This window comes from Odocoileus virginianus, chromosome 3, assembly GCF_023699985.2.
Source record: "Odocoileus virginianus isolate 20LAN1187 ecotype Illinois chromosome 3, Ovbor_1.2, whole genome shotgun sequence".
In the NCBI taxonomy this organism is placed as follows: Eukaryota; Metazoa; Chordata; class Mammalia; order Artiodactyla; family Cervidae; genus Odocoileus; species Odocoileus virginianus.
Genome location: NC_069676.1, coordinates 42,665,353 through 42,691,752, shown reverse-complemented (window position 1 = coordinate 42,691,752; position 26,400 = coordinate 42,665,353). Strand labels below are relative to the sequence as shown.

At 41.5% G+C, this 26,400-nt stretch overlaps 1 protein-coding gene across 1 annotated transcript in view; it reads left to right on the top strand.

Annotated features, from left to right (window-relative positions):
* The window catches only part of CDKL3 (cyclin dependent kinase like 3), a 77,391-nt gene extending 55,934 nt beyond the window's left edge, over positions 1–21,457 (top strand). The window contains exon 13 of the mRNA XM_070465380.1: positions 21,181–21,457. Within this exon, the coding sequence (XP_070321481.1) occupies positions 21,181–21,230 (50 nt within the window). The 3' untranslated portion in view covers positions 21,231–21,457. The remainder of the gene's footprint in view (positions 1–21,180) is intronic.
* The last annotated feature ends 4,943 nt before the right edge of the window (positions 21,458–26,400 follow it).

The following is a 26,400-nucleotide window of genomic DNA, read 5'->3' as shown; positions in this document are numbered from 1 at the left end:
AGTAATGTTGAGCTTCTTGAGTTACTGTACTTCAACAGTGTCTGTTTTATTACTATTCTTTAAATATGCTAGTTACATTTTTGTATTTTTATAATAAAAATATTTTAACCAAAGAAAACAACCCAATTTTTACAAACAGATAGAAATGGATATTATTCTTGAAAGTCAGTACAGGAAGTGCAGGACCCTTCCAGACATCCCTGCAGATGATTGTCCACTTTCTATTTCATTTTTTATTTTTAATTTATATATTTTTATTGTGAAACATTTTAGAAATATAAAGATGCTTAGAGAATAATACAATAATCACGTATGTGTCCATGACCACATGTAAAACTTAACAAAAATAGTTGAAGCCCCTTGGGTAACCATCTATTACATTTCCTTTCCTGCATTCCAGTAACTACAGTTCTGAAATTTGTATCTGGAATTACCATTCTTATCTTCCTGGCTTTATGCAGGTACCCTTAAAATATGTATTGTACTGTTTGGCATGTTTGACATTTTATATAAATTGTATCACCCTGTACATATCCTCCTGCAACTTATTTTTCCACAGTTAAAAAAAACAACTTTGTCCATGGCAGGATTCTTTGCATCTAGTTTTAATTTATGTTTCCAATGCTCCAAAATAAAAAAAAAATTTTATTATGGGAAGTTTCAAATATATACAAGAGTATATATCCATCTACAAGAGTAGATGGAATATAATTTTGATACGTGCATAATGAACCCCTATGTTCTCATCACCCAGATTTAACAATTATCGACATGTGGTCAATTATATTTCATTCATTTCCCTACTTATTTCCTCCCCTTTTATATTATTTTGAAGCAGATACTGACATCAGTATAATTCTTCCCTAAATACTTCAGTGTGTATATCTGAAAGTTAAGTCCTCTTTTTATAAAGACATAATTAGGTCTTTACAACAGTTTTGAAGTTTAATATTATCAATACCCAATCAGTGTTCAAATTCCATATTTCTCCTGTTTTTACATTTTGTTTGAATCAAGTCTCTCTTTTACTTTTTTTTAAACTGCTGGTGGACTACCCTGTGTAAGGCATTAAATATAAAGTTCTACTGAAAATATGTGGGGCTGAAGATCTCAGTCTGAGTGAAGAGCAGCTCACTCCCTCCATCGCTGGGCTCAGAGTCTAGACTTCTTCAGGTGGCTTGTGGAAACCATCAGCCATTTCCACAGAAGCCGGGTTTGTTCATCACTGATAATCATATAACTCTGTGATAATGTTGTTTTTTGTTCTTCTTACAGACTGTGTAAAAAGTTCCTGTAACTTTATCTTTTTTCTTAACACCCCATTAGATGGTTATGCTATTGCTCAATATTTACCATGTCAAATAAAGACATAAATAATACTTTTCTGTTTACTAATAATCCATGCTAAACAAATACTTATTTCCATCATTCTACTATCCTTGTTCTTCCTTGAAACTGAAGAAGGGTGTGGGATGAGATCAAAGAGTGAGATGACAGCCCCATGAAAGTATTGGTGTTAACAGATTGAAACCCATCACGTGCTGTCCATACATAGGTTGCTTTAATAGAACAAGCAGCCTCCTCTCTCAGACATTTTACATTTGTATTCACTATAATTCCAATTTCTCCTTAGTTGACCTGTCTTACTTTCAGGCTCTCAGCCATCACTTGGGCTATTGAAGTCTAGTATGCCCTGCCAGGTCCATGGTGCAGTCTTGAAAGTGTTGCTCTCAAAAAAAAAAAAGAAAAAAAAGAAAGTGTTGCTCTCGTTGTTAGCATAATGGTGCTTATGGGACAATTTAAATATTTTACTCTTTCTGGGGTAAAAATAAAAATTATTTGCAGTGGAAAAATGAGATTGCTGATGCTAGTGATTAGAAGCCTCACTCTGCACACACATGTGCACATGCACACACACAAACACAAAAGAAGCCCCACTTTCTTGAATGTGATTGCATTAAGACAAAGATGAGCTCCTTAGGGGTGCTAAGAGGGTGCTAACGAATCTTAAGCCTCAGCTGAACTCTTATATGCCAGATGTCACATGACAGATGACATACTCTGTTGTGAAGGAAAGAAAAAATATATATATATGTGTGTGTGTGTGCTGGAAATATGTTGTTTGACACTGATTAAACTGTGAGACATGTTTTTAACTATTTTGGAATGAACTATCCTTAAAAACATTTAAACAAGATGCATATTTGAAATACACTTGTGTTGAGGTCCTTTAATGGACTGGAACCTAGTGGTCTGGAGTCAATGATAAGAAAGTAAAAGAGAGAGAAAGAGGCTGATATTCCTTGGTTCACACAGAAAACCAATAAAGCCCTTCACACGGGGCTTGCACTGCTTCACGTAGGCACAGGGCGCCCTCTGAGGGTCTTGCAAGCCCGGGCAAGAAATTGAGCTCAGCAGGCTTCTGAGCTCCAAAGAATTAGCCTGAGAGAGAGAGAGAAAGAGAGAGAAAGAAAGACACAGGGACCCAAGCTCTGATGGAACAAGGGTGTTTTATTCAACATAGTGTGGGAATATATACTGTCTTACAAGGTAGCTTTTTTCAGCAAAAGATCAAAAGTTCAGACTTACAAATTATCAAGGAAACATAAGGCAATCCATATCAAAGAGAGAGAGTTGTAAATAATCACTTTTACCGTATGGTTCATAAAAAGCAAGAGGGTCGTAAATAGTTACTTATCACTGTATGGAGAAACTAACGAAGGAAATGCATGCATTCCTCAGCCCCTGGAGTAGCCTGCCACTCCTCTAAATTCCTGAATATTTAGGAATTAATAAGGAACAGAGGATTCATGACAGATCGAAAACAGCACACAGAAAGCCTCCTGTTAAATGCTTCCTGACACACTTGACTTTTGAAGATGTTTTCAAAAAACACAAAACTGCCTATAGTTGAATAAGGCTTCCTTTCCCACAGAGCTAGAACTCAGGAGGCAGAGGGAAGGAACCAGCTTAGCTCTGCTCCTGGTCACAGTGCTCAGGCAGCCTGGAGGGGAGGACAGTAGGAGAAAGGGGTGGTGCTCCACCCAGGACGAGAAGCCACTCCTCTTTCTTTGGCAGCCCAGAGCAATTATTTCATGAGAACCATCTTGATGACATGTGCCAGTTCACATGCCCCAAATATGCTGCCCAGCTGCATTGTTTCCTGTTGTGGAAGCATTGTATGAGTCATCTGCTGGTATCTGGGTGAAGCAGGAACCTAAGCAGGTCTCACTTGAAGTCTTGTTGACCCTGAGAACCTGGCACTGATTTAGAGCATCACTTAGGACAAGGTAGAGGACTCTTTTCAGCAGTTAGGACTGCCAACGTTCCACAGTCAAAACTCAGTGGTAGTCACTGACCTCATGGTCTTGACAGTCTATAGATAGGGTTAGAGGATGTGGCATGGACATGCAGCCTTCACCATCTGCTCTGCCCTCAAATTACAGATACACCAAGAATACACATCATAACTGCATCATCAGGAAAAGGAGGGTAGAAGTGCTTCTAGCCCTGTGCCATATTTTAGATCCAACACTTTGTGTACTTATCTTGGAAAAAGCTTTGGGAACAGAGGAAGTCATAGTTTGATGGCATTGTTTGAATTTGACAACATCACTGGTACAACTTTTCCTTTGATAGTTTCCTAAACTCAGCTGTGTTCACTATATATGTTCTTAAGAGGTAAATTCTGTTTAGTAGTAGGGGAAATGGTCATGATCCTTGGGTTAAAATCTAGGTCATACTTTGAGATTATTCCATATAAGAGAACCTCAGGAAAAACAGTTTCATAATGATAATGAGCCACAGCTTTATTCAACAAACATTGTATTTGAGTGAATTGTATTGAGTTATCAATGTTTGGTAACTAGATTGTGAATACTTGTATGACACAGAACCAAGTTTTCTTCATCTTTTATTCGCTATGGCAGTTAGTACATGGCAGAAATTCAGTAAAGTAGAGCAGAGTAGCCACGTATTTAAATAATAATAATACTGAGTTGACCAAAATGTTCCTTCAGGTTTTTCCATAACATCATACAGAAAAACCCGAAAGAACATCTTGGCCAACCCTGTAGTTAGTGTTGAGAATGAGATTATTCATGATCTGTGGGATCCTAGATGGAGAAATGAGACTTGGGGAACTAAAAATGCTTCAAGGGGTAGTGTTTTTTGACGGATAGATGGACCTTAATAGATTGAAATAGGGGCTATCATATATTGGGTGTTTAATGTGTGCCAGTCACTGTGCTAAGCATTTTGCATGCATAATCCAACAGAATCCTCCAAGCAACCCTGTGAAAAAAGCACAATCAATATCCCCAATTTAGTGCTGAAGAGACTTGTGGCTCAGGCAGATTAAGTCATCTTATCAAAGTCACACAGCTAGAAGGTGACAGAGTCAGAACTGAATCTAGTCTGACATGAAGGGTATGCTCTTTAACACAGGGCTATATTGTTCTCTATTTTAGGAAGTGAGACAGTGGTTTAGTGTTTGGAAAAACATGGACCACATTCTAAAAGCATTTATTAGTTGATGTGACTGGAGAGTAGAACATGTGGATTGGAGAACAGTGGGAAATAAGGTTGTTCCAATAAGTCAGGGCACATCTCAGAGAACTTGAAATGATGCTATCCTAAGGAATTGGGGTTTTTTGGAAGGTGATGGAAACATTCAATGCCTATTATTGAAATGGCAGGATTAGTTATCTGCTTCAGGAAGATAACTCAGTGTGAAGGGGCAGAATGAGAAGCAGAAAAACCAGTAAGGTGGCTATGGCAGTAGTGGCACAGGAGTGGCAAGGCACGCTGAACACCAAGAATATGTGATTTCCTCCTGCAAGTCTAACTGGGATTGTTTCATTTTAAGAAAAACAAAAATGTGTTTAAAAATCTAGACTCAAAAGTAACATAATTTATAAAATAATTATTAGCTTTATAAAATGTGTTCCACTTGAGAGCTTTCAAATAGGATTTAAGAACTGATGCCTTCAAACTGTGGTGTTGGAGAAGACCCTTGAGAGTCCCCTGGACTGCGAGGAGATCAAACCAGTCAATCCTAAAGGAAATCAACCCTGAATATTCATTGGAAGGATTGATTGATGCTGAAGCTCCAATACTTTGCCTCCTGATGCAAAGGGCTGACTCATTGGAAAAGACCCTGATGCTGGGAAAGCCTGAGGGCAGGAGGAGAAGGCGATGACAGAGGATGAGATGGTTGGATGGAATCACTGACTCAATGAACATGAGTTTGAACAAACTCCAGGAGATAGTGAAGGACAGGGAAGCTTGGGGTTCTGCAGTCCATGGGTTCACAAAGAGTCTGGCATGACCTAGTGACTGAACAACATCAAAACAGAATTTAGGGAATTTTTGCACGTCTTTGGGAACTATGTAAACCAACCTGTATTTATGTAACATTCTGTGTGTATATATATATTTTTTCTTGATTTTTGGTTTACTGGTTCTTCATTGCTTCTCAGGCTTTTCTGTAGTTGTGGAGAGCAGGGGCTACTCCCTAGTTGTGGTGCACAGGCTTCTCATGGTGGTAGCTTCTCTTGTTCAGAGCACAGGCTCCAGGGCACGTGGGCTTCAGTAGTTGTGGCACATGGATTCAGTAGTTGCGGTCCCCAGGCTCTAGCACAGGCTCAGTAGTTGGGGCGCATGGGCTTAGTTGTACTGTGGCATGTAGGATCTTTCCAGACCAAGGACTGAACCTGTGTCCCCTGCATTGGCAGTGGATTCTTTACCACTGAGCCAGCAGGGAAGCCCTTGTGTAACATTCCTAAAGGAACATTTGTTGATCAATCATCACAAAGGAATATAGGGAATATGTATAAATCTCTTAAAACAAATCCCCCTTTTTTACATGACTCTACTTTCTCTTCTAACCCTTATGAATGCCACTAAATGTCATTAAATCTCTGATAAATTCCTGAAATATTTCCAAAGAAATAGAACTCAGTAGAATTAAGCATTGGAAAACTGTCAGACAATTGCTTCTGGACTTTGCTCTGGATCTACAAGTAATTCCCTGGCTTACAATGCTCACTCATATTCCTGAGCTGTGTGTGTAGACTGGGGCAAGTGTGACATCATGACATGGACTGATTACACAGACTCTCCACTTGTCCAAAGGGAATCACTCATGAGAAGGCAGGCTCTCTCATCTTCCTTTCAGAGGAATTTCATCCCGTGATTCCCGACCCAGAAGTGCAGAATAAACAAATAACAACAATTAGGTTGACTGTTGAGATCTCATCACCCACTTTCTGAGGTCTTAACAGCCAACCGAGAAGCATGTCCTATTGAACCACAGTGTGGGAATGACTGTCATATCTCTATGGCCATGGCAATATTTTGCCTGTCTCCACAGGTCAGCATTTTTCATTTGTTCGCTAAAACGCGATCACATGGATGCTATGAATTATTAATTTCAAATGTGGGAGTGATTATGTTAAAATGAGTTTTTGTCTTTTAGAGATACATAATGAATATGTATAGATGAAATTATATGATGCTGGGACTTCCCAGGTGGTTCAAAGGCTAAGACTCCATGCTCCCAGTGCAGGGGTCCCGGGTTTGATCTTTGGTCTGGGAACTAGATCCCACTTACTGCAACTAAGATTTGTCATGAACAACTAAGGATCCTGAATGCTGCAACTAAGATCCAGTGCTGGAAAATAAATAAATATTTTATAATAAAAAAATTTTTTAAAAGAAGTTCTACAGTGCCTAGAATTTGCTTCAAAATGGCATAAGATGGCTTCCCTTGTGGCTTGGCAGGAATGAATCTGCCTGCCAATGCAGGAGACATGGGTTTGATCCTTGATCCGAGATCTCACCTGCCATGGAACACCTAAGTCCTCACGCTCCAACTACTGAGCCTGTGCTCTAAGCCCAGGAACCACAACTATCGAAACCCAAGTGCCCTAGAGCCTGTGCTCCGCAGCAAGAGAGGCCACCGCAGGGAGAAGCCGCACACCGAAACTAGAGGGGAACCCCCACTCGCCACAACTAGACAAAAAGCTTGCGCAGCATTGAAGACACAGCACAGCCAAAAGTAAAACAAAAAAAACTTTTAAATGGCACAGGATGGAGGGGAATCAGTGTGAGGGGGTGTGCAGACAAAATAATAATGGCCAGGAGTTGATGATTGTTGATGCTGGAGAATGGGTGCATGGGGAATCATTATATTATTCACTATATAAGTTAGTGAATAATTACTATCTTTATAAAAAGTCTACTATTTATATATTTTAAATTATACATAATTTTATTTTATTTTATTTTATTTTATTAGTTGGAGGCTAATTAGTTTACATCATTACAGTAGTTTTTGTTATACATTGAAATGAATTAGCCATGGATTTACATGTATTCCCCATCCCAGTCTCCCCCTCCCACCTCCCTCTCCACCCGATCCCTCTGGGTCTTCCCAGTGCACCAGGCCCGAGCACTTGTCTCATGTACCCAACCTGGGCTGGTTATCTGTTTCACCCTAGATAATATACATGTTTCGATGCTGTTCTTTTGAAACATCCCACCCTCGCCTTCTCCCAGAGTACACAAGTCTATTCTATACATCTGAGTCTCTTTTTCTGTTTTGCATATAGGGTTATCGTTATCATCTTTCTAAAGTCCATATATATGTGTTAGTATACTGTAATGGTCTTTATCTTTCTGGCTTACTTCGCTCTGTATAATGGGCTCCAGTTTCATCCATCTCATTAGAACTGATTCAAATGAATTCTTTTTAATGGCTGAGTAATATTCCATGGTGTATATGTACCACAGCTTCCTCATCCATTCGTCTGCTGATGGGCATCTGGGTTGCTTCCATGTCCTGGCTATTATAAACAGTGCTGCGATGAACATTGGGGTGCACGTGTCTCTTTCAGATCTGGTTTCCTCGGTGTGTATGCCCAGAAGTGGGATTGCTGGGTCATGTGGCAGTTCTATTTCCAGCTTTTTAAGAAATCTCCACACTGTTTTCCATAGTGGCTGTACTAATTTGCATTCCCACCAACAGTGTAAGAGGGTTCCCTTTTCTCCACACCCTCTCCAGCATTTATTGCTTGTAGACTTTTGGATAGCAGCCATCCTGACTGGCGTATAATGGTACCTCATTGTGGTTTTGATTTGCATTTCTCTGATAATGAGTGATGTTGAGCATCTTTTCATGTGTTTGTTAGCCATCTGTATGTCTTCCTTGGAGAAATGTCTGTTGAGTTCTTTGGCCCATTTTTTGATTGGGTCATTTATTTTTCTGGAGTTGAGCTGGAGGAGTTGCTTGTATATTTTTGAGATTAATCCTTTGTCTGTTGCTTCGTTTGCTATTATTTTCTCCCAATCTGAGGGCTGTCTTTTCACCTTGCTTCTAGTTTCCTTTGTTGTGCAAAAGCTTTTAAGTTTCATTAGGTCCCATTTGTTTATTTTTGCTTTTATTTCTGAAATTCTGGGATGTGGGTCATAGAGGATCCTGCTGTGATTTATGTCGGAGAGTGTTTTGCCTATTAAATTATACATAATTTTAAAATGAGCATTCTTTATACAGAGGGCAGAATTAGCAATGTTTAGATTTGGGGTTGAGCATTGTAGTGAAAAAGGAGAAATGGTGATGAATTGTTTCTAGAAAAATGTGCACGTCCAGTAATTTCTCTTTGTTGTGCATCATACACTATTCTGTCCACCACCTGCCTCTAAGGCTGCATTAACTCTACAGAGGTGTGCTTAGTTTCCTATGCATTAACCTGAGTCTTTTATCTTTATTTCTAGAGTTTTTTCACCTCTGGCTTGTCTTTTTCATTAGATTAGTAATCTCATCATGGCAGGACAATCCATGTAACCAGTCCCTTACTCCGTAGCCCTGAGTACTATGATATTCCAAGAATGATAAAATTTTAAAAAGATAGGAGATCAGAGTGTAAGTCAATATTTTCCAAAAGATTTGCAACAGGATGGTAATTATCTAAATGTTGGTTTATGCATCAGAAACTGCTGCGTTTGCTTCAGTCACCAACACTGATTCTGAAGTTAAGGGGAAAACATAACTTTTTCTTCCCGTAAAACAGAAATAGGGCTTTCCTGGTGGCTCAGACAGTGAAGACTCTGCCTGCAATGCAGGAGACGTGGGTTCGATTCCTGGGTCAAGAAGATCCTCTGGAGAAGAGAATGGCAACCCACTCCAGTATTCCTGCCTGGAGAATCCCATGAACAGAGGAGCCTGGTGGGCTACAGTCCATGAGGTTGCCAAGAGTCAGACATGACTGAGTGACTAAGCACACACACAGGAAACAGAAATAAATCTAGTCTCAGAGTGATTCTGAGAAGAGAGAGGAGGCAGGAAAGGAGGGACACTGGGGTGGGAATGGCAGCAATGTTCTGTTAACCAATGGTTGTGCCGAAATTCATTCCTGAGTGGTGTGCCCACAGCCCTGAGTCTTGTTTCTTATTTATGTGGCTACAACATGGTTCTGACTCTTCTGAGTAGGTGAAGTTGCTTTCAGAAGTCTTCTATAGCCACTGTAGCCCCTTTTCCTCTTTTAGCATAGAGTTCTAGAAAATGTTATTGCTGAAAACAGTCCGAGCATCAACGTAAAGGTTATCAAAAGGCCCTGAACATGCAGGGCTCACACCAGATGCCAGGTCTCAGCTCCACCGGCCAGCTCCCCACCTCCACCCAGGTCCTAGACATGTACCTTGGAGGTTTGTTTTGAAAGTTTTAGTCTGATAGGAGTCAAGGGATAGATTGAGTACCCCGTTTGAGAACTATAATCTCTAGTTTTGGCTTTCAAAAGGAAGTTCAAAGAAAGTGACTTACCTCTTAAGCAACTGCTAAGATGACAGAGGGAACTGCTATGAGAAAGTCATGACGTTGTCAGTCTTTTCTGGCCTCCACACAGAAACTGCAACTCTTGGTTAGAAAATAAAGGAGGAAGTGAAGCAGATTCATCATTGCTTAAGGAGCTTGGTATGCAGAGCTAGGATTTCCTAGCTGTTAGCTGAGGCAACAAGGGGAAACTTTCTCATGTGTGTGCTGGGCCCCCGCTGAGAAGAACTGGGGAGCTGCTGGTTATTAGGCTGGACCTGCTCATCTATGTTCTCCTAGAAGCTCACTGGGAACGACTGTGATCTCCTTTCTTCTGTGTCCAACATTGTTCAATACCTCCAGGAAGTTTTCTTTAGAAGAAACCTTTCATAGCAGTTCTGCATGGATAATTAGCAAGTATTGTTGTGATACAACAGGTAAGATTGGATGATTCAAAAGTTTCTTCTGCTAAATGGACATTAATATTTTAAGATTCCCCTTTCCTTGGCCCCTGTGAGTGGTTAAGAAAGTGAGTACTGAACTGGCCCATGCTCCAGGGGTTCCAGACAGCAGACAGAACAGGTAGTCTGAGCTCCTGGGATCCTAGCCAGGCTCTCAGCCCTCCTTTTTCCTCTAGGAAGAGGTTCTTGTTCAGTTGTTAAAAATGAAAAATCCTGCTCGCTAGAGCATCTAGCCACTCTGCAAGAGTGGTACCTGATCTGAAAGGCACCTTGGCCTTCCCCTGATTGCAAACAGCATGCCTCCAGTCTAGACTATGCAAGGTCTCCTGCTCTGTCTGTTGCTTGAAGGGCTCTGGAATGAGTTGACATCCCCATTCTCCTGCCCATGGCTAGTCCAGTCTGTTTCCTCTTTTGTAAAATACTTCATCAGGACCCAAATTAAATCTCCCTTGCCTTAATTTGGGTCCATTTCTTCTTGATTAGTCATCACAGATGACATAATAATTTCTTATTTTTAATGTATTTTATTGAAGTATAGTTGATTGATTTATTTAGGCCTACAGTGCAGTGTGTGGGAATCTTAGTTCCCCAACCAGAGATGGAACCCGCACCCCCTGCATTGGAAACATAGAGTCTCCTGGAAAGCCAGGGAAGTCCCATTGCATCTTTGTTTTGGGTGGTGGGAAGTTGGAAGCACTGGAAGTGCCCATTAATGGGGAGAGCAGAGAGACCACATGCAGTGTGGGCACATGGTAGAGTATCTGCAGCAATCAGGAATGGTGGACTGGAGTGACATGGTAGTGTGGATGGGTCTTACAAATGAAGTGCAAAGTGGAAAAAGTAAGATACAGTGAGATTTCTATCACAAAGTTATTGATGTAAATTAAAATGCATGCAAACCAGATAACACACACTCCCTTGAACACATACAAGCTAAAAAAATAGAATTAAAGATATTAAAATGGTTGCATGGGACTTTCCTGGGGGTCCAGTGGTTAAGACTTTGTGCTTCCACTGCAGGGGGAATGGTTTGATCCTTGGTCGGAATCCTGCATGCCACACAGCAGGGTCAATAAATAAATATAGCAGTTGCTTGTGGGAAGAAGAACAGGAGTGAGAAATAGGCATAAGAGGAAATAAATGTGTGTATACTTAAAAGTGCAGCCTATGGACCAGTTAGAGTATAATGTCCTGTGAACTGAAAAGTGTGATTAACACTCAGCACCAAATACCTAATACATTAAAAAATATATGAAATTAAGTGCCCTGAGCATTGCCAAATCCTCAGTTCTGTTTGTCTGGTTTCTCATAAATCCTGTATCCACTTCTTGCATCCAGCAAAGGGTGGCAGTGGATGGGTCAGACTGGGCCCTCAGTCATTGGAATACAGTGTCTTGATTTCTTCAGATATCATCCTAGACCAATGCAGTCATAAAGTACCTCGCACTAAAAACTTTCACCATTAAAAAAAAATAACCTGGGGACTTCCCTGGTGGTACAGTGGATAAGAAATCTGCCTGCCAATGCAGGGGACACAGGTTCCATCCCTGATTCCAAGAAGATTCCATATGCCGAGGAGCAATTAAATACGTGTGCCACAACGACTGAGCTCACTGGCCCTAGAGCCCAGCTTGGCAACTAGAGGAGCCACCTCAATGAGAAGCCTGTGCATGGCAATGAAGACCCAGCACAGCCAATATATAAGTAAAAAATAATATATAATTTTTATTTTTGAGATATTTCTTGGTCAACTGTATGTACAACTTAAACCAAAAAAAAAAAAAAACCCAAAACCTAACATTCTCCAAATTAGCATGTGTTCAATAGGTACCCTGGTGGCTTAGAAGGTAAAGAATCTGCCTGCAGTACAGAAGACTGGGATTTGATCCTTGGGTCAGAAAGATCCCCTAGAGAAGGGAATGGCTACCCACGCCAGTATTCTTGCCTGGAGAATCCCACGGACAGAGGAATCTAGCAGTTCACAAAGAGTCAAACATGACTAAGTGACTAACACATTCACTTTTTTTTCAAGCTTAAGTTAAACTGATCTTTTTTTGGGGGGGTGGGGGTGGGTGGGGCCAAGCCTCAAGGCTTATGGGATCTTAGTTCCTTGACCAAGGATCAAACCAGCGCCCTCTACAGTGAAAGTGCAGAGTTCTAACCACTGAACTGCCAGGGAATTCCCAGGTTGAGTGATCTTTTATCATCCATTTAAAGACACCTCTTCCCCATATGATGTCTTATGTGTATTAGAAATGTGCCTCTTCCTGAAGGTACAACCCCACAGTCAGGCACAGGTGTGGCAAGTGGAGCTGGGTTACAGTCCCACTGGCCCCTCTCTTGTTCCGGGCACAATCTGCACAAGTGTAGGACATAGTCCTATGAACAGACTTCTCTCTGCCTCTCTCTGCTGGGCTTCTCCACTGTTTGCTGGTTGGTCTAGGAAAGGCAGGCTGGACTGACCATCCTAATTACCAAGTAGAGCAGCATATCTCCCATCCCACATGCTCTTCTGGAACTTTGCCCCTGCCTCTCTAAAGATGGAGACTGATTTCACTCTCCTCAAGTCTGGGTGAGCTAGTGACTCACTCCAGAAACCAATAGGACACAGCAAAAGTGACACTGATTTCTGGGGTTTAGGTCAAAAAAAGTGATACAGCATCCACCCTGCTGGCCGGAGCACTTCCTTGCACTCAGCCTTCAACTGCTGTGTAAGAAGTCTGACAATGCTGAGGAAAGACAGGCTGGGAGGAAAGCCATGCCATGTGGAGAGGCTGAGTGTGGGTGCTCTGGCCAGCGGCCCTAGTTTTTGAGTGCTCCGGGCTCTGACATCAGACATGTGAGAGAACAAGCCTTTGATGCTTCTAGCTCCCACTTGTGAAGTCATCACCAGACTTCGAATCTCCCTAGCTGAGGCTCAGACAGCTAAAAGCAAAGGGAAGCCACCGTGATGGTCCCCTTTATGAATTCCTGACACATAGAATCCATGAACACAAATTGGCGGTGGTTTGATGCCACTAAGTTTGGGGTGAGCTGTTACACAGCAGTAGTAACTAAAAGACCCATTATCTTCAACAATCCCAAAAAAGTAGAGCAATAAGAAAGGGAAATTAAAAATTATAAATTTTTTAGAAGTATCAACTGAAAGAGACAGAAATGACATATCAACAAACACAAATGACATGGTTTGGTTCCTGGCTAGAATAAAGCATTACAGAAAGAGTCTAGGAAAATCAGGGCAATTTGACTTTTGACTGGATACCAGATAATAGTAAGGAATGACTGATTTAAAAAAAAAGGGGGAGAATTGATAAAAAATGTGATACAGTAGTTATTGGAAAAAGTCTTATTTCTTACAGATAAATACAGAAGTATTTAACTATGAAAGTATCTCTGATTTGCTTTAAATTGATTTTAAAATAGAGATTCGGGTGGTATTGATGAAACAAGAGTGCCATATGTTGATAATCATTGAAGCCAAGTGATAGGTGTGTGCATGCAGGCTAAGTTGCTTCAGTTGTGTCTGACTCTGTGTGACCCTATGGACTGTAGTCCCCCTGGACTGTCCAGAGGGTTCTCCAGGCAAGAATACTAGAGTGGGCTGCCATGCCCTTCTCCAGGGTAGCTTTCTGACCCAGGGATTGAAACTGTGTCTCTTACGTCTCCTGCATTGACAGGCAAGTTCTTTACAACTAGTGCCACCTGGGAAGCCCCAGGTGATAGGTACATGAGGATTTATTATATTATTATTTCTACTTTTGTACATATTTGAAAATTCCCATAAGAAACAGTTCAACAAAAGAGAGGATGTTAGGTCCTCTGTCCTTGTCTTCCAGGTTGTGGTTTTGTGCTAACAGATGCCAATGGTTTAAATAGATTGCTTCTCTTACAAACATGATCTCTGTTCACTTCTGGAGACCCAGGACCCTACACTCATGTGGAGATCTCAGGCAGAGAAGTGGACTAGCAGAGGAAAGCATATTTTTAGGTAAATGTTTATACTCAAATTAGTATCATTTTTGGTGGCTAGAATTCCCCTTAAAGACAAAATTCTCCTCCCTGACAATACCCAGTGCAGCATTAGGTACACAGAGGGGATCCTGGCAAATTGATGTGAATTAGGAAAACTGATTTTCAGGATTCATTCATCACCTTGCTCTGAAGGTTAGATAATGTTTGATTTCAAACCTTGAAATATATCTGTCAGCAGAAAACACGGCTGCATGTTGCTATGCAGGTGACATTTTTTTGGCAGGTCCTTCTGTTTGCATGTGAGTTCTCTCCTTGAAGAAAGACTATTAACTCATGGTGCAGCCTGCTGCTCTCTGCTTGGTTTTGGCTATGTCACTAAGCCCAAAATAGAAAGTTCTTTTTACTGCAGAGCAAGGAAAGAGGTTTAAATTTCTCAATTCAAATAACAAAGGGTAGCACTATCCTGGCATTTCTTGGGAGCGGGTGGGGAGAGATACTGCCTGCTTCATCAAGGAGGAGTCATGTGACACTGGCAGAGGCTGGGACCAAGAGACAAACACACACTGTGGTAAACTGGGCTCGTTTCCCATCCTGGCCCCCCTCACCCGCTCTGTGCAACTGTGTCACTTCTCTTAGGACATGGGAAAGCATCTGAGCCACTGGGGATTCGGTCCCAGAAATGTCACTGAAGTTATCAGACTGGAAACAGTTCTCTAAGCCAAACCCCTTCTCTCTCAGCTTTTAGTGGAATCAGTACCTTGCCACAGAGTTAGACAGTAGGGAGATTTTTTTTCTTCTTCCCTGTCAAATGGTCAAAAACTTGATCTCTAGGGTCAGAAAGAGTTTGGGGAAATGGCATTCTTATATGTTACTAGAAGGAGGTAGGTTGACCCAGCCATCTGGAAAGCAACCTGACAGACGGATCCATGATAGAGCAAAGGATGTCGATCCACAGGCTCTCTCACCTACAGCTGGAGGAAGTATAGACTGGTTCCACAGACAAACTCTTAAACAAGCACAGCAGGGGACATTCACAGTTATGTTCACAGCAGCAGTGTCAACAAGAGCTAACTCTTAGAAACAACGCTCTTGCCCTTGAGTAGGAGAGTGAGTGGTGAACTGTGGTGGATTTATGCACTGGGGTATTTTACACCAGTCAAAATGAACTACAGTGGAATGTAATGATACGGATGAATTTTTTAGCAAAGTAATACTAAGTGGAAAAATAAAGTCCTGAAAGATTACATACAACATGATATCCTTTTTATAAAGCTAGGAACAGGACTTCCCCAGTGATTAAAAGTCTGCCTGCTAGTGCAGGAGACACGGGTTCAATCCCTGGTGCAGGAAGATTCTATATGCCACAGGCAGCTAAGCCCATGTGCCCCAACTACTGAAGCCTGCTCGTGCTCTAGAGCCTATGCTCCGCAATCAGAGAAGCCCGCACACCACAATTAGACAGTAGCCCCTGCTCGCTTCAACTAGAGAAAGCCCATGCATGGCACCCAAGACCTAGCATAGCCAAAAGTAAATAAATAAGAATTTTTTTAAAAAATGAAGCTAAGAACAGTTTTTTAAAATTTCTTTGTAAGAATAACACAAGATACAGTAAACCCAGGTAACATGAACATCTGAAGCAGGATGGTCCTCTTGGTTGGGGAGCACAGGGAAATGTGGGGCAATGCCTTATGAATTAAATATTGGTTATTGTTGAAGTCCTAGTTTTTGTTCTGGGTTGTCGATTGATAGGTACTGATTACATTATTAAGATGAATTTACCACCTAAATTAACAAAATCAGGCCATCCAATAACAATTATGATAAAGTCACAAACCAAGGGTTGTGGTTAATCCAGTTCTTTGTACCTGACATTAGCATAAACCAAAAACAGTTCCAGAAAGTCACTGGAGTTATTAATAATTGGTATAGTTATTCTGTTTCTAAATATTTATCTTAAGTAGACAGAGATGCACATATAAAAATTTATGAACAAGAACATTTATCATTGTATTTATAAAAATAGGAAACAATCTAACTACCAAACTAAGGGATTAGTTGGATAAATTTGGTTACATCTCTATGCTTGAAAAAAGGTAGTCTTTTCAAAATATTCTAAGAGTATTTAAATATGTGAGAAAATACTATGTATCAGATGAATAAAACAGGTTACAGAACAGACACACAATATGAACCCAGTTTTTTAAAAATTTTAGATTTTGGACTCTGTGGGAGAAGGTGAGGGTGGGATGTTTCGAGAGAACAGCATCAAAACATGTATATTATCTAGGGTGAAACAGATCACCAGCCCAGGTTGGATGCATGAGACAAGTGCTCAGGCCTGGTGCACTGGGAAGACCCAGAGGGATTGGGTGGAGAGGGAGGTGGGAGGGGGGATCGGGATGGGGAATACATGTAAATCCATGGCTGATTCATGTCAATGTATGACAAAAACCACTACAATATTGTTAAGTAATTAGCCTCCAACTAATAAAAATAAATGGAAAAAAAATCAAATCAAATCAAATTAGGAAAAAAAAAATTTCCTGTTAGTATATATATGTACACACACACACACAGAAAACTGGGAAGATTACACATCAAAATGATTTACTGTTCCCTAGATGTCACAATTATTTTTTTCCCTAAACACTTAAGTAGTTTACAAATTTTCTACAGTGACCATTAATTCCTTTATTCATAAATAATTTTACTATAAAAATGGATTTTAATAATAATAGCTATTGTAGATGGAATATTTGTCATGTGCTAAGAGCTTTACATAGGTTAATTTATTTAAAGCTTAAAATAACCCTGTGAGAATGGCACTATTTTTTTTTTTTTTTTTTTTGAGAATGGCACTATTATGATCCCCGTCTTACAGATGAAGATACTGAAGTTTAGGGGGTTAAATACCTTGCCTGAGGATACAGAGGTTCTAAGAAGTAATATCTTGAATCAGGCTTCTAGGGGGCTCTTCAAAGAGTGGGCTTGACAGAAGGCTCGTGATCTTCCTGGCAGAGGTATGGCTCCACCAGAGAGAATGATCTTCCTGAGAATAGCACTGGGAACTAAACAGTCTGATGTGGACCTGAAATCCATATAGAGAAAAGACCCCAAGGGGTGCCTGAGTCAGAGCCAACACAAGGGAGCCAAATGTTGAACCTGGGGAGGACACCCACCCCTGAGGATTTCTGATGAGCCCTTGTGGAAAAGGAGATCCCACTGATCGGAGAAATGGTTGGAGAGCAGAGATGTTTTGCTCATGGCTCTGGCCAGCTCTGACTCCACCAGCCACTAGGATTGGCATCTGCACTAGGATTGGCATCCAGAGGCTTTGGTAGAGAGGAAGAGGGTGCTCTAGGCATGGGACAGGGCCAGGGACTTAGTTGCGGTCTCTTATCATCACTCATGCTTTAAATATAAGCTCTGATGTGATCGTGGCGTCAGAGATAAAATGCCTTTCTCAAACTAACTCAGCAGAATCTGGTATCCAATTTGGACAAGACAGTGGAAAATAGGCTCAGGGGGAAAAAATCCCTTGGCTTCAACACCAACACATGGGAGTTGAATAATCTGACACCTTAATATTGTAGAATAAACAAATGTAGGCATGTTTTCTCCAAAATATTTGGAATAGATATGATTTAAGAAGGAATGAATTTTTAAAAAGAGAGAGAATGGATTTTAATAGTTCTCTGCTGAAGAATTCTGGACTATTTTTTACATGTAGCTCAAGCATCAGCTTCATGGAAATACTTACCAAGCTGCCCCAAGCAACAAGGCCATCCCTCTTCTATAAATGTCTAATGAATGACTTGTTTACCTGTCGGACTGTCTTCCCCTGCTGGAGCGTAGCTCAGTGGACTGTGTTACACACTTCTCGGTTTTCCTGCTCTCCCTGCATCTCTTTCTGTCAACTCTCCCCCACATACATTACTATTCGTGCTATGTGGTAAGTCCTAATTAAGTGTTGTTGTTGGAACAGAGAGCTATAGAGGTTTGGGGTGTGGTCTTCCAGAATTCCAAGAGCTGGGAACCAATCCCCATTTTGCATCTCTGATACTGGAGAGCCCTTCCCCGGAAACACATGAAAAAGAAAATTCCCAATTGTATAGCAGTAAATACACAAACACTCACCAACAAACACACAAATGAATGCATGTAAAACTGGGAAAATCTGAATAAGATAGATTTTATGAATATCAATATCCCCATTGTGTACTACTATAGTATAAGATGTTCCCACTGGGAAACTGGGATCTCTAGTATTTCTTACAACTGCATGTGAATCTAAAATTATCAATAAAAATGTTAATTAAAAAAATTCCTATACATTATCCTTTAGGAATTGATGGGGCCCCCTGAATTCACCCACAAATCCTAATTTGAAAACTCGCCAGCATAGTCTAATCTCTACATTGTTGGATGGGGAAACCAGTAGGAAATGATGTACTCAAAGTGATACAGACTGTTGATGGCAGAAGTGGAGATGAGCCCAGCTTTCTTTTCCTTACACTTCCGTTGGCTACTGGGAGGAGGACAGTGCAGTCCACATTGTGTTTTTTACTTGACTTAAAGGCAGGACAAACCAATCAGGGCAACTGATACTCCCTGACATGGGGAATGAGGTGGGCAGTTTGTTTGCAGAATAATTTGGTCTTTTTTTCTTCTCATTGCTTTTTAGGCTGCCTGTGCTCAGCGTAAGACTGGAAAGGACTTTATTCCCAAAGAAGAGGGCTTGAAAAGGTGTAGCTCAGGGACCAGCAGCCTATTTGACTCTCATTGCCGTCTGTTGTTATCATTGAGTCACTAAGTCACGTCTGACTCTTTGCGACCCCAGGGACTATAGCCCTCCATGCTCCTTTGTCCATGGGATTTCCCAGGCAAGAATACTGGAGTGGGTTGCCATTTCCTTCTTCAGGGGATCTTCCTGATCCAGGGATCGAACCCGCATTTCCTGCATTGGCAGGTGGATTTTTTACTACTGAGCCTCCAGGGAAGCCCCTGACTGCCATAAGAGCAGCCAGACGGTGCCTATTGATTATCCCTGACAGGCTGGAAATGAAGTAGTAGAAAAAGAAAGAGAACAAGAGGGTACATCAGAAGGAAAGAGAGCAGAAGGGCATGGTACAAGGAGAAGACAGTGGAGGAGGAGATGGGATGGACCTGTTTAGGGAGTAGGCTTGATGCGGTGGGCTGAACCACAGACCACTCCCTAAGCTGCAGTCTTTAAGGACTCTATTCTTGGAGATGGCTAGGCATTGAAAGTGTCAGATGGTCTAGTGGTCAACTTCTTCCTTTTGTGAAAATCACTTGTGATCTGATGCTAAAGGCTCTCCAGGAGTTAAGAGTTTGGGTACTTAATACCAGTTATTTTACATTATACAAGTTACTTAATCCCTTTGTGCCTCAGTTTCATCATCTGTAAAAAGAGGATAATAATAGTACCTGCCTCATGAGTGGTGAGGAATAAATTATATAATACATATAAAACATTTATAAGAGTACCTGACACATAGTAAGTGCTTAATTAATGCTGGCCTTATAATTGTTGGGCTTCCCTGATAGTTCAGTTGGTAAAGAATCTGCCTGTAATGCAGGAGACCTCGGTATGATTCCTGGGTTGGGAAGATCCACTACCTTCTCCAGTATTCTTGGACTTCCCTTGTGGCATAGCTGGTAAAGAATCACCTGCAATGCGGGAGACCTGGGTTTGATCCCTGAGTTGGGAAGATCCCCTGGAGAAGGGAAAGGTTACCCACTCCAGTTTTCTGGCCTGGAGAATTCCATGGACTATATAGTACATGGGGGCACAAAGAATCGGACACGACTGAGCAACTTTCACTTTATAATTGTTACTACAGGACAGCAGTTCATTTCCTCTTGCTTGTTCCTCCAAAGACAGAGACAGCTGATAAGCACCCTTCCTCTAAGAAACAACCATCAACATGTAGGCACTAAATTATCCATCAGTTTTCTCTTTTCTGCACACACTGGTCATTCTCCTATTTGTGGACCCAATTCCACTACCATACACCACAATGAGAACTTAAAAGAGGTGCACATACGTATCTGGTAATCAAGGGGTCTCCTTACCTGGTGTTTAGAGCATAAACACTCTGTAAGGGGAACGTTTGTTTCTTTCCATCAGACAGGAGAGCAGGATGGTCCTATTCTATTTTTGCAAATGAACTTCAAAGCCCTGTTTAGACGCTTCTATGCTTGCAAATCCACCTTCCTTAGGGAATCTGATTTCTAAATTTTGCCTAGCATGAAGCTAGAGCCCTGATGAACTGGTTAATCTGGAAAATAAAGAACAAAATTTGAACAGAGTTTTTACTCTGGCCTCCGTCCTCGGCAGTGTTTCCGGGAGTCTCTAGGGAACACCTCCCATGGGCTCACCGCTAAGTCCTCTGTTCATACATCTCTACCCTGACAAGCGCCAGGTGTCTCTGAGGTTCCACTAGATTCTGGGGCTAGGCACTCCCGATCAAGAGAAACCCAGAGCCGTCAGAGAAGACTCCTCAGAGGACGTGGGGCTTGAGCAGGGTTCATGGAGCTACAAGGGGCTATCTGGAGAGCAGGGACAGGCTGAACAAAGAGGTCAAAGTAGGAATGGAATGGATGAGCACAGCATTGGTCTGGGGGAGGAAGGGGTCCACAGAGCTGAGAAGAGCTTTGAGTGAGAGGGAAGGCAGGAAAAAGGCCATATTGAAATACTTTGTGAGAACTTTTGAGAAGGTCACAGGAGAGACAAGGCTTCTTTTCACAAGAAAGTGGGGGCCCTTGAGTAATATTGCAGGGCACAGTGGAATATTTACTACAACTGTTGGCTACATGTACTTTGGGCTTGCGATTCCCCTAAAAGGTGCTTTGTCATGTTTACTCAGATAATATGATTTTCTTTTCACAATTACAAAAGTGATGTTTTCATTACAGGAGAAGCAAGTAAAAAAAAAATTACCCACATCCCAGAATTTCAGAAATAAAAGCAAAAATAAACAAATGGGACCTAATGAAACTTAAAAGCTTTTGCACAACAAAGGAAACTAGAAGCAAGGTGAAAAGACAGCCCTCAGATTGGGAGAAAATAATAGCAAACGAAGCAACAGACAAAGGATTAATCTCAAAAATATACAAGCAACTCCTCCAGCTCAACTCCAGAAAAATAAATGACCCAATCAAAAAATGGGCCAAAGAACTCAACAGACATTTCTCCAAGGAAGACATACAGATGGCTAACAAACACATGAAAAGATGCTCAACATCACTCATTATCAGAGAAATGCAAATCAAAACCACAATGAGGTACCATTATACGCCAGTCAGGATGGCTGCTATCCAAAAGTCTACAAGCAATAAATGCTGGAGAGGGTGTGGAGAAAAGGGAACCCTCTTACACTGTTAGTGGGAATGCAAATTAGTACAGCCACTATGGAAAACAGTGTGGAGATTTCTTAAAAAGCTGGAAATAGAACTGCCACATGACCCAGCAATCCCACTTCTGGGCATACACACCAAGGAAACCAGATCTGAAAGAGACACGTGCACCCCAATGTTCATCGCAGCACTGTTTATAATAGCCAGGACATGGAAGCAACCCAGATGCCCATCAGCAGACGAATGGATGAGGAAGCTGTGGTACATATACACCATGGAATATTACTCAGCCATTAAAAAGAATTCATTTGAATCAGTTCTAATGAGATGGATGAAACTGGAGCCCATTATACAGAGCGAAGTAAGCCAGAAAGATAAAGACCATTACAGTATACTAACACATATATATGGACTTTAGAAAGATGGTAATGATAGATAACCCTATATGCAAAACAGAAAAAGTGACTCAGATGTATAGAACAGACTTGTGGACTCTGGGAGAAGGCGAGGGTGGGATGTTTCAAGAGAACAGCATTGAAACATGTATATTATCTAGGGTGAAACAGATCAACAGCCCAGGTTGGGTGCATGAGACAAGTGCTCGGGCCTGGTGCACTGGGAAGACCCAGAGGGATCGGGTGGAGAGGGAGGTGGGAGGGGGGACTGGGATGGGGAATACATGTAAATCCATGGCTAATTCATTTCAATGTATAACAAAAAAAAAAAAAATTAAAAGGGAGCTCCCTGATGGTTGAATGGTTAGGACTCTGTGCCTCCACTGCAAGGGGGCCTAGAGCTGTCTGGCATGGCCAAAATAAATAAATAAAAAACAATTCCGCTCACTAGAAGCAACTGCTGTTATTAATACTTCACTGTTTATCTTTCTAAAGTCTCTTATAATCAGATACTTATATATTTAATAAAATTAGGGCTATATCATACATGCTATTTTATAAAGGCACTTTTTTCACTTAAAATATCTTGCAAATAATGTTCTATGTCAATAAACATAATTCTATGATAAGATTTTTAATAACTACAAAGTTGATGACAGTATTTTTCAGGTTTACCCAGCCTTTCAGAGTGATGACATTTGCTTTACATTTCAGATTTTTTTTTTCCCTTTAACAGAAAAAAATATTTTCTCTGTAACTGAGAATGGTATCTGGATGTCATGGACATTCCTGGGGGACATGGTCATTTCTCTTTTTTCTTTAGCCAAACTGCAGTAGCTAAGGAAAAGGACTGATTTATTTCTATGGCAAAGTTCCTGATCACAAAATTTTGGCCACATCTATCAAATTCTAATTTCAGGTGAAAAGGCAATATAAATTTAATTTTGGGGGGAAACCAGAAAGGAAAGGAATAGGGATAGATGCGAAAGCATCATTGCATATCCTAAGTGCAGAAATCTTCTGGTAGTTGGGCATGCCCAGTTGATCAGAATATGGCAGGCTTCTCACAGGCAGAGCCACTAAGATGTTGACTTCTCATGTCTGTTTTGAGGTTTCTGGGGCATAGAAGGTCTTGCTGCAAAGAGCGTGTTGTCAGATATGGCACCTTTTTCAGGTAGATGTTTCTAGCTGAGAGGAGCATAGGACCGACAAACTGAATTAATTATTGGATTTATTCCTAAGTGACTTACTCTCTGTACAAAAAACTTGCTGATCATTTGCTTGCTGGCAGGGGAAGAGAGAAGATATTGTTTTTGTCCCATTTCTACTCTCTTTGCTTGGACTTCCTCCCACTTCCTCATTTTCCACAATGGTATTGTGTGGAAAAACCTATAAGACTTGCAGCTTGCAGGATCTTAGTTTCCAACTAGGGATTGAGGCTGGGCCCCTGCATTGAAAGCGTGGAATCCTAACCACTGGACCACCAGGGAAGTCCCTACATGGTGTTTTTGATAGTTATGTTTTGTTTCCAAAGATCACTATGTATTTCAAGGCAGGCACTGAAGGGCTCCAACTGACTCTAAAGGATATTTAGAATCAGAGACCACTTAGAAATAATAATACTTACTGGATATTTATTATATACTTTTTGGCATATTACATTTATAATTTCATTTAATTCTCAGGAAAATCCTCTTATTTGGCTATTAAAATGATCCCCACTTTATGGATTAGAAAACTCAGAATAGTTAGATAGCTTACCTAAACTTACACATTTAGGCAGCTGCAGAACCAGAATTCAAAGTTGATCCATCTGACTCCAGATGCTATTTCTTACCTATACAGCCCAACTTTCTGTCTTAGTAAATTCAGAAGTCAGAGAACTGGAAGAAACAACAAAATAAACCTAACCCAAGGCCAGGAGAAGTATTGACAAGTAAAATACTTCTCCTTTCTTCTCCATAGAAAGAAAGAAATGTAGTCGCTCAGTCATGTCCAACTCTTTGCAACCCCACGGACTGTAGCCTGCCAGGCTCCTCCATCCATGGGACTTTCCAGGCAAGAATAGTGTAGTGGGTTGCCATTTCCTCCTCCAGGGGATCTTCCCAACCCAGGGATCGAACCCAGGTCTCCCGCATTGCAGGTGAACTCCTTACCATCTGAGTCACCAGGGAAGTTTAATGTCAATTTTTATACCTTTAATAAAGCTATTTGCTCAAGGTTATCTTCCTCATACCCTGCCCCCACCATCAGATGATTTTTATTTGTAGCTATGTTTAGGCAACACTCAGACTCATTGTATAATGAATTTGCCATCTGAGCAAAGATTCTCTTTTAAAGCATATTTGCTCTATTCATCCTCTGGTTTTTGCCAAGAAATAAAAAGGACAGTTCTTTAAGCTTGCTTTTAATTTTTTGTTTCAGGTATTTCTCAGCTCTAGAATTCAGACAGTCAGGTCTAATTAGCCAAGATCAGATAAATCAAGCTGAATTTTCAGATCCACTGGCTATTTTCAATTCTACAGAGCAAAAAAAAAAAAAAAAAAAAATTCTTCAAAGGAAATGATATTCTGATTTAGTTCTGTACTGTTTCTAATCATATATGCTTTACTTCACTGCTTGAATGCTAATAAGAGCTTCCTAGAATTCATTCCTTAAGAAGTTAAGTCATGGCATCTAATTATTTGGCAGGATGTTTTAAGTATATATAATTACATCTTCCCTTTTTGTGGTGGTGGTGAGCCAGGTCATATGCATCAGGAGAAAATAATGCCTACGTTAATGCTACCAACAAGGAGCTCACAGCATTTTGGAAAAACCCACTCATTATAATTTTAGCACATATTGGGCACTCAATCTGCCAAACTAACATCACCCCCACCTTTTTAGAAAGAAAACTCAGGCAAAGGGTAATTATACTGACCTTGCTCCATATTTCAGTCTTTAGAGGTCAGTTGTATGAGTGTGGCTGACACCTTGCACTTGGAACTATGAAGTTTTAAATCCTGAGCAGTACCTTGGGCAAGTCCCTTCTCTTATTTCTGAGTGCCAGGCTGCTTCTTGCCCTATGAGACAGGACCACTTTTCACACAAATACAGGGCAGTGGTAAGATAGCACACTGGGCATGGCTTTGTAATTATGGACACCAAGTGAATGCTCTTTTTTCCTCCGTTTATTCCACATGGTCTTAACTCTTACTCCTGTGTTTGAGGATGTTAATTGCAAAACATACTCAGAAGTTGGGAAAGCGAAATTGCAATTTCCAGCCCTGGGGTAGACCAAGTCAGTCAGCCTTGCCAAGCAGGTTGTCTTTGGATGAAGAATTTTTAGTCCCATATTGTCTGATCTACCCTCCACGGTCTTCTACAGCCTTGTCGATCGGAGGTCGGCCTGATGTCCTCAGGGCTGCTGAGTGAGAGCTCTCCTCTAGCACTTTGCTGAGTGCTTGGGTCAGCTGCTATGGGGGTAAGGAGTCTAGAAGACAGGGACTAGGTTCAGGTCTTGCCTTGCCCTTTGAGGTTTAATGTCCTTTGGAAAGCTGTCTCTCAGGTGCTGTGGACACCATAATCACTCTTCTGCCTATCTGTCCCCAGACCATTCTATGAAATACTGTTGGGAGAATACATGTTCCACCAGGGTAAGATATTTTGTCTGGATGATCCTTCTGTCTCCCAGGCATGGATCTAGCACATAGTTGTCAGTCTACGGAGCCAAATATTTCTGTGAACGCAGGGACAACAAATGTTAAAACATTTAATAAATCTCAAAAAGATTCATAACCAGACAGAGGTCCGACCTAAGGTATCTGAGCTCTCTTTAAAGCGCGGATCTTAGCTGCTTCTAACCTGGTCGCGGGCAGGACGGGTGCGTCATCTCCTCCCGGCTTTCCCTTTAGAATAAAGGCCAGAGAGAGCAGAGCATTTGCCCAGCCTGGGGGAGAGTTTGGAGGGAGCGTTTCTCCTTCCCTGGAATAACTGGAGCCGGAGGGAGACGCACACCTGGGGAGAGACGCTATAAGGGGCGAGGCTTCGCGGCGCGTGCAGGAGCCAGGAGCGCTACGAGGCCCCAGCCATCGGGCCGGAAGAGACGTCTAGGCCTGAGGACAGGTGTGTGCCGGGGGAATCAGGTGCACCGCGCGGCCTTCCCCCGACAGGTACACCCTCCTCCGCCTACGAGTGACCTAATTACAATGTGCCGACCGCGCCCGGAGGAGGAAGTGGCTACTCCAACCACGCTACCACTCGGCGCCCATTCTTGCTCCCAAGATGCAAGAATTCCACGCAATTTCAGTACTGTTGTATCATGCAGGAGCCATGCGGTCGCATTTCTAGTTTCCTTAATTTAACTTCAGTCGCCAGGTGAAAAGCCGAAGGGTATCACCTT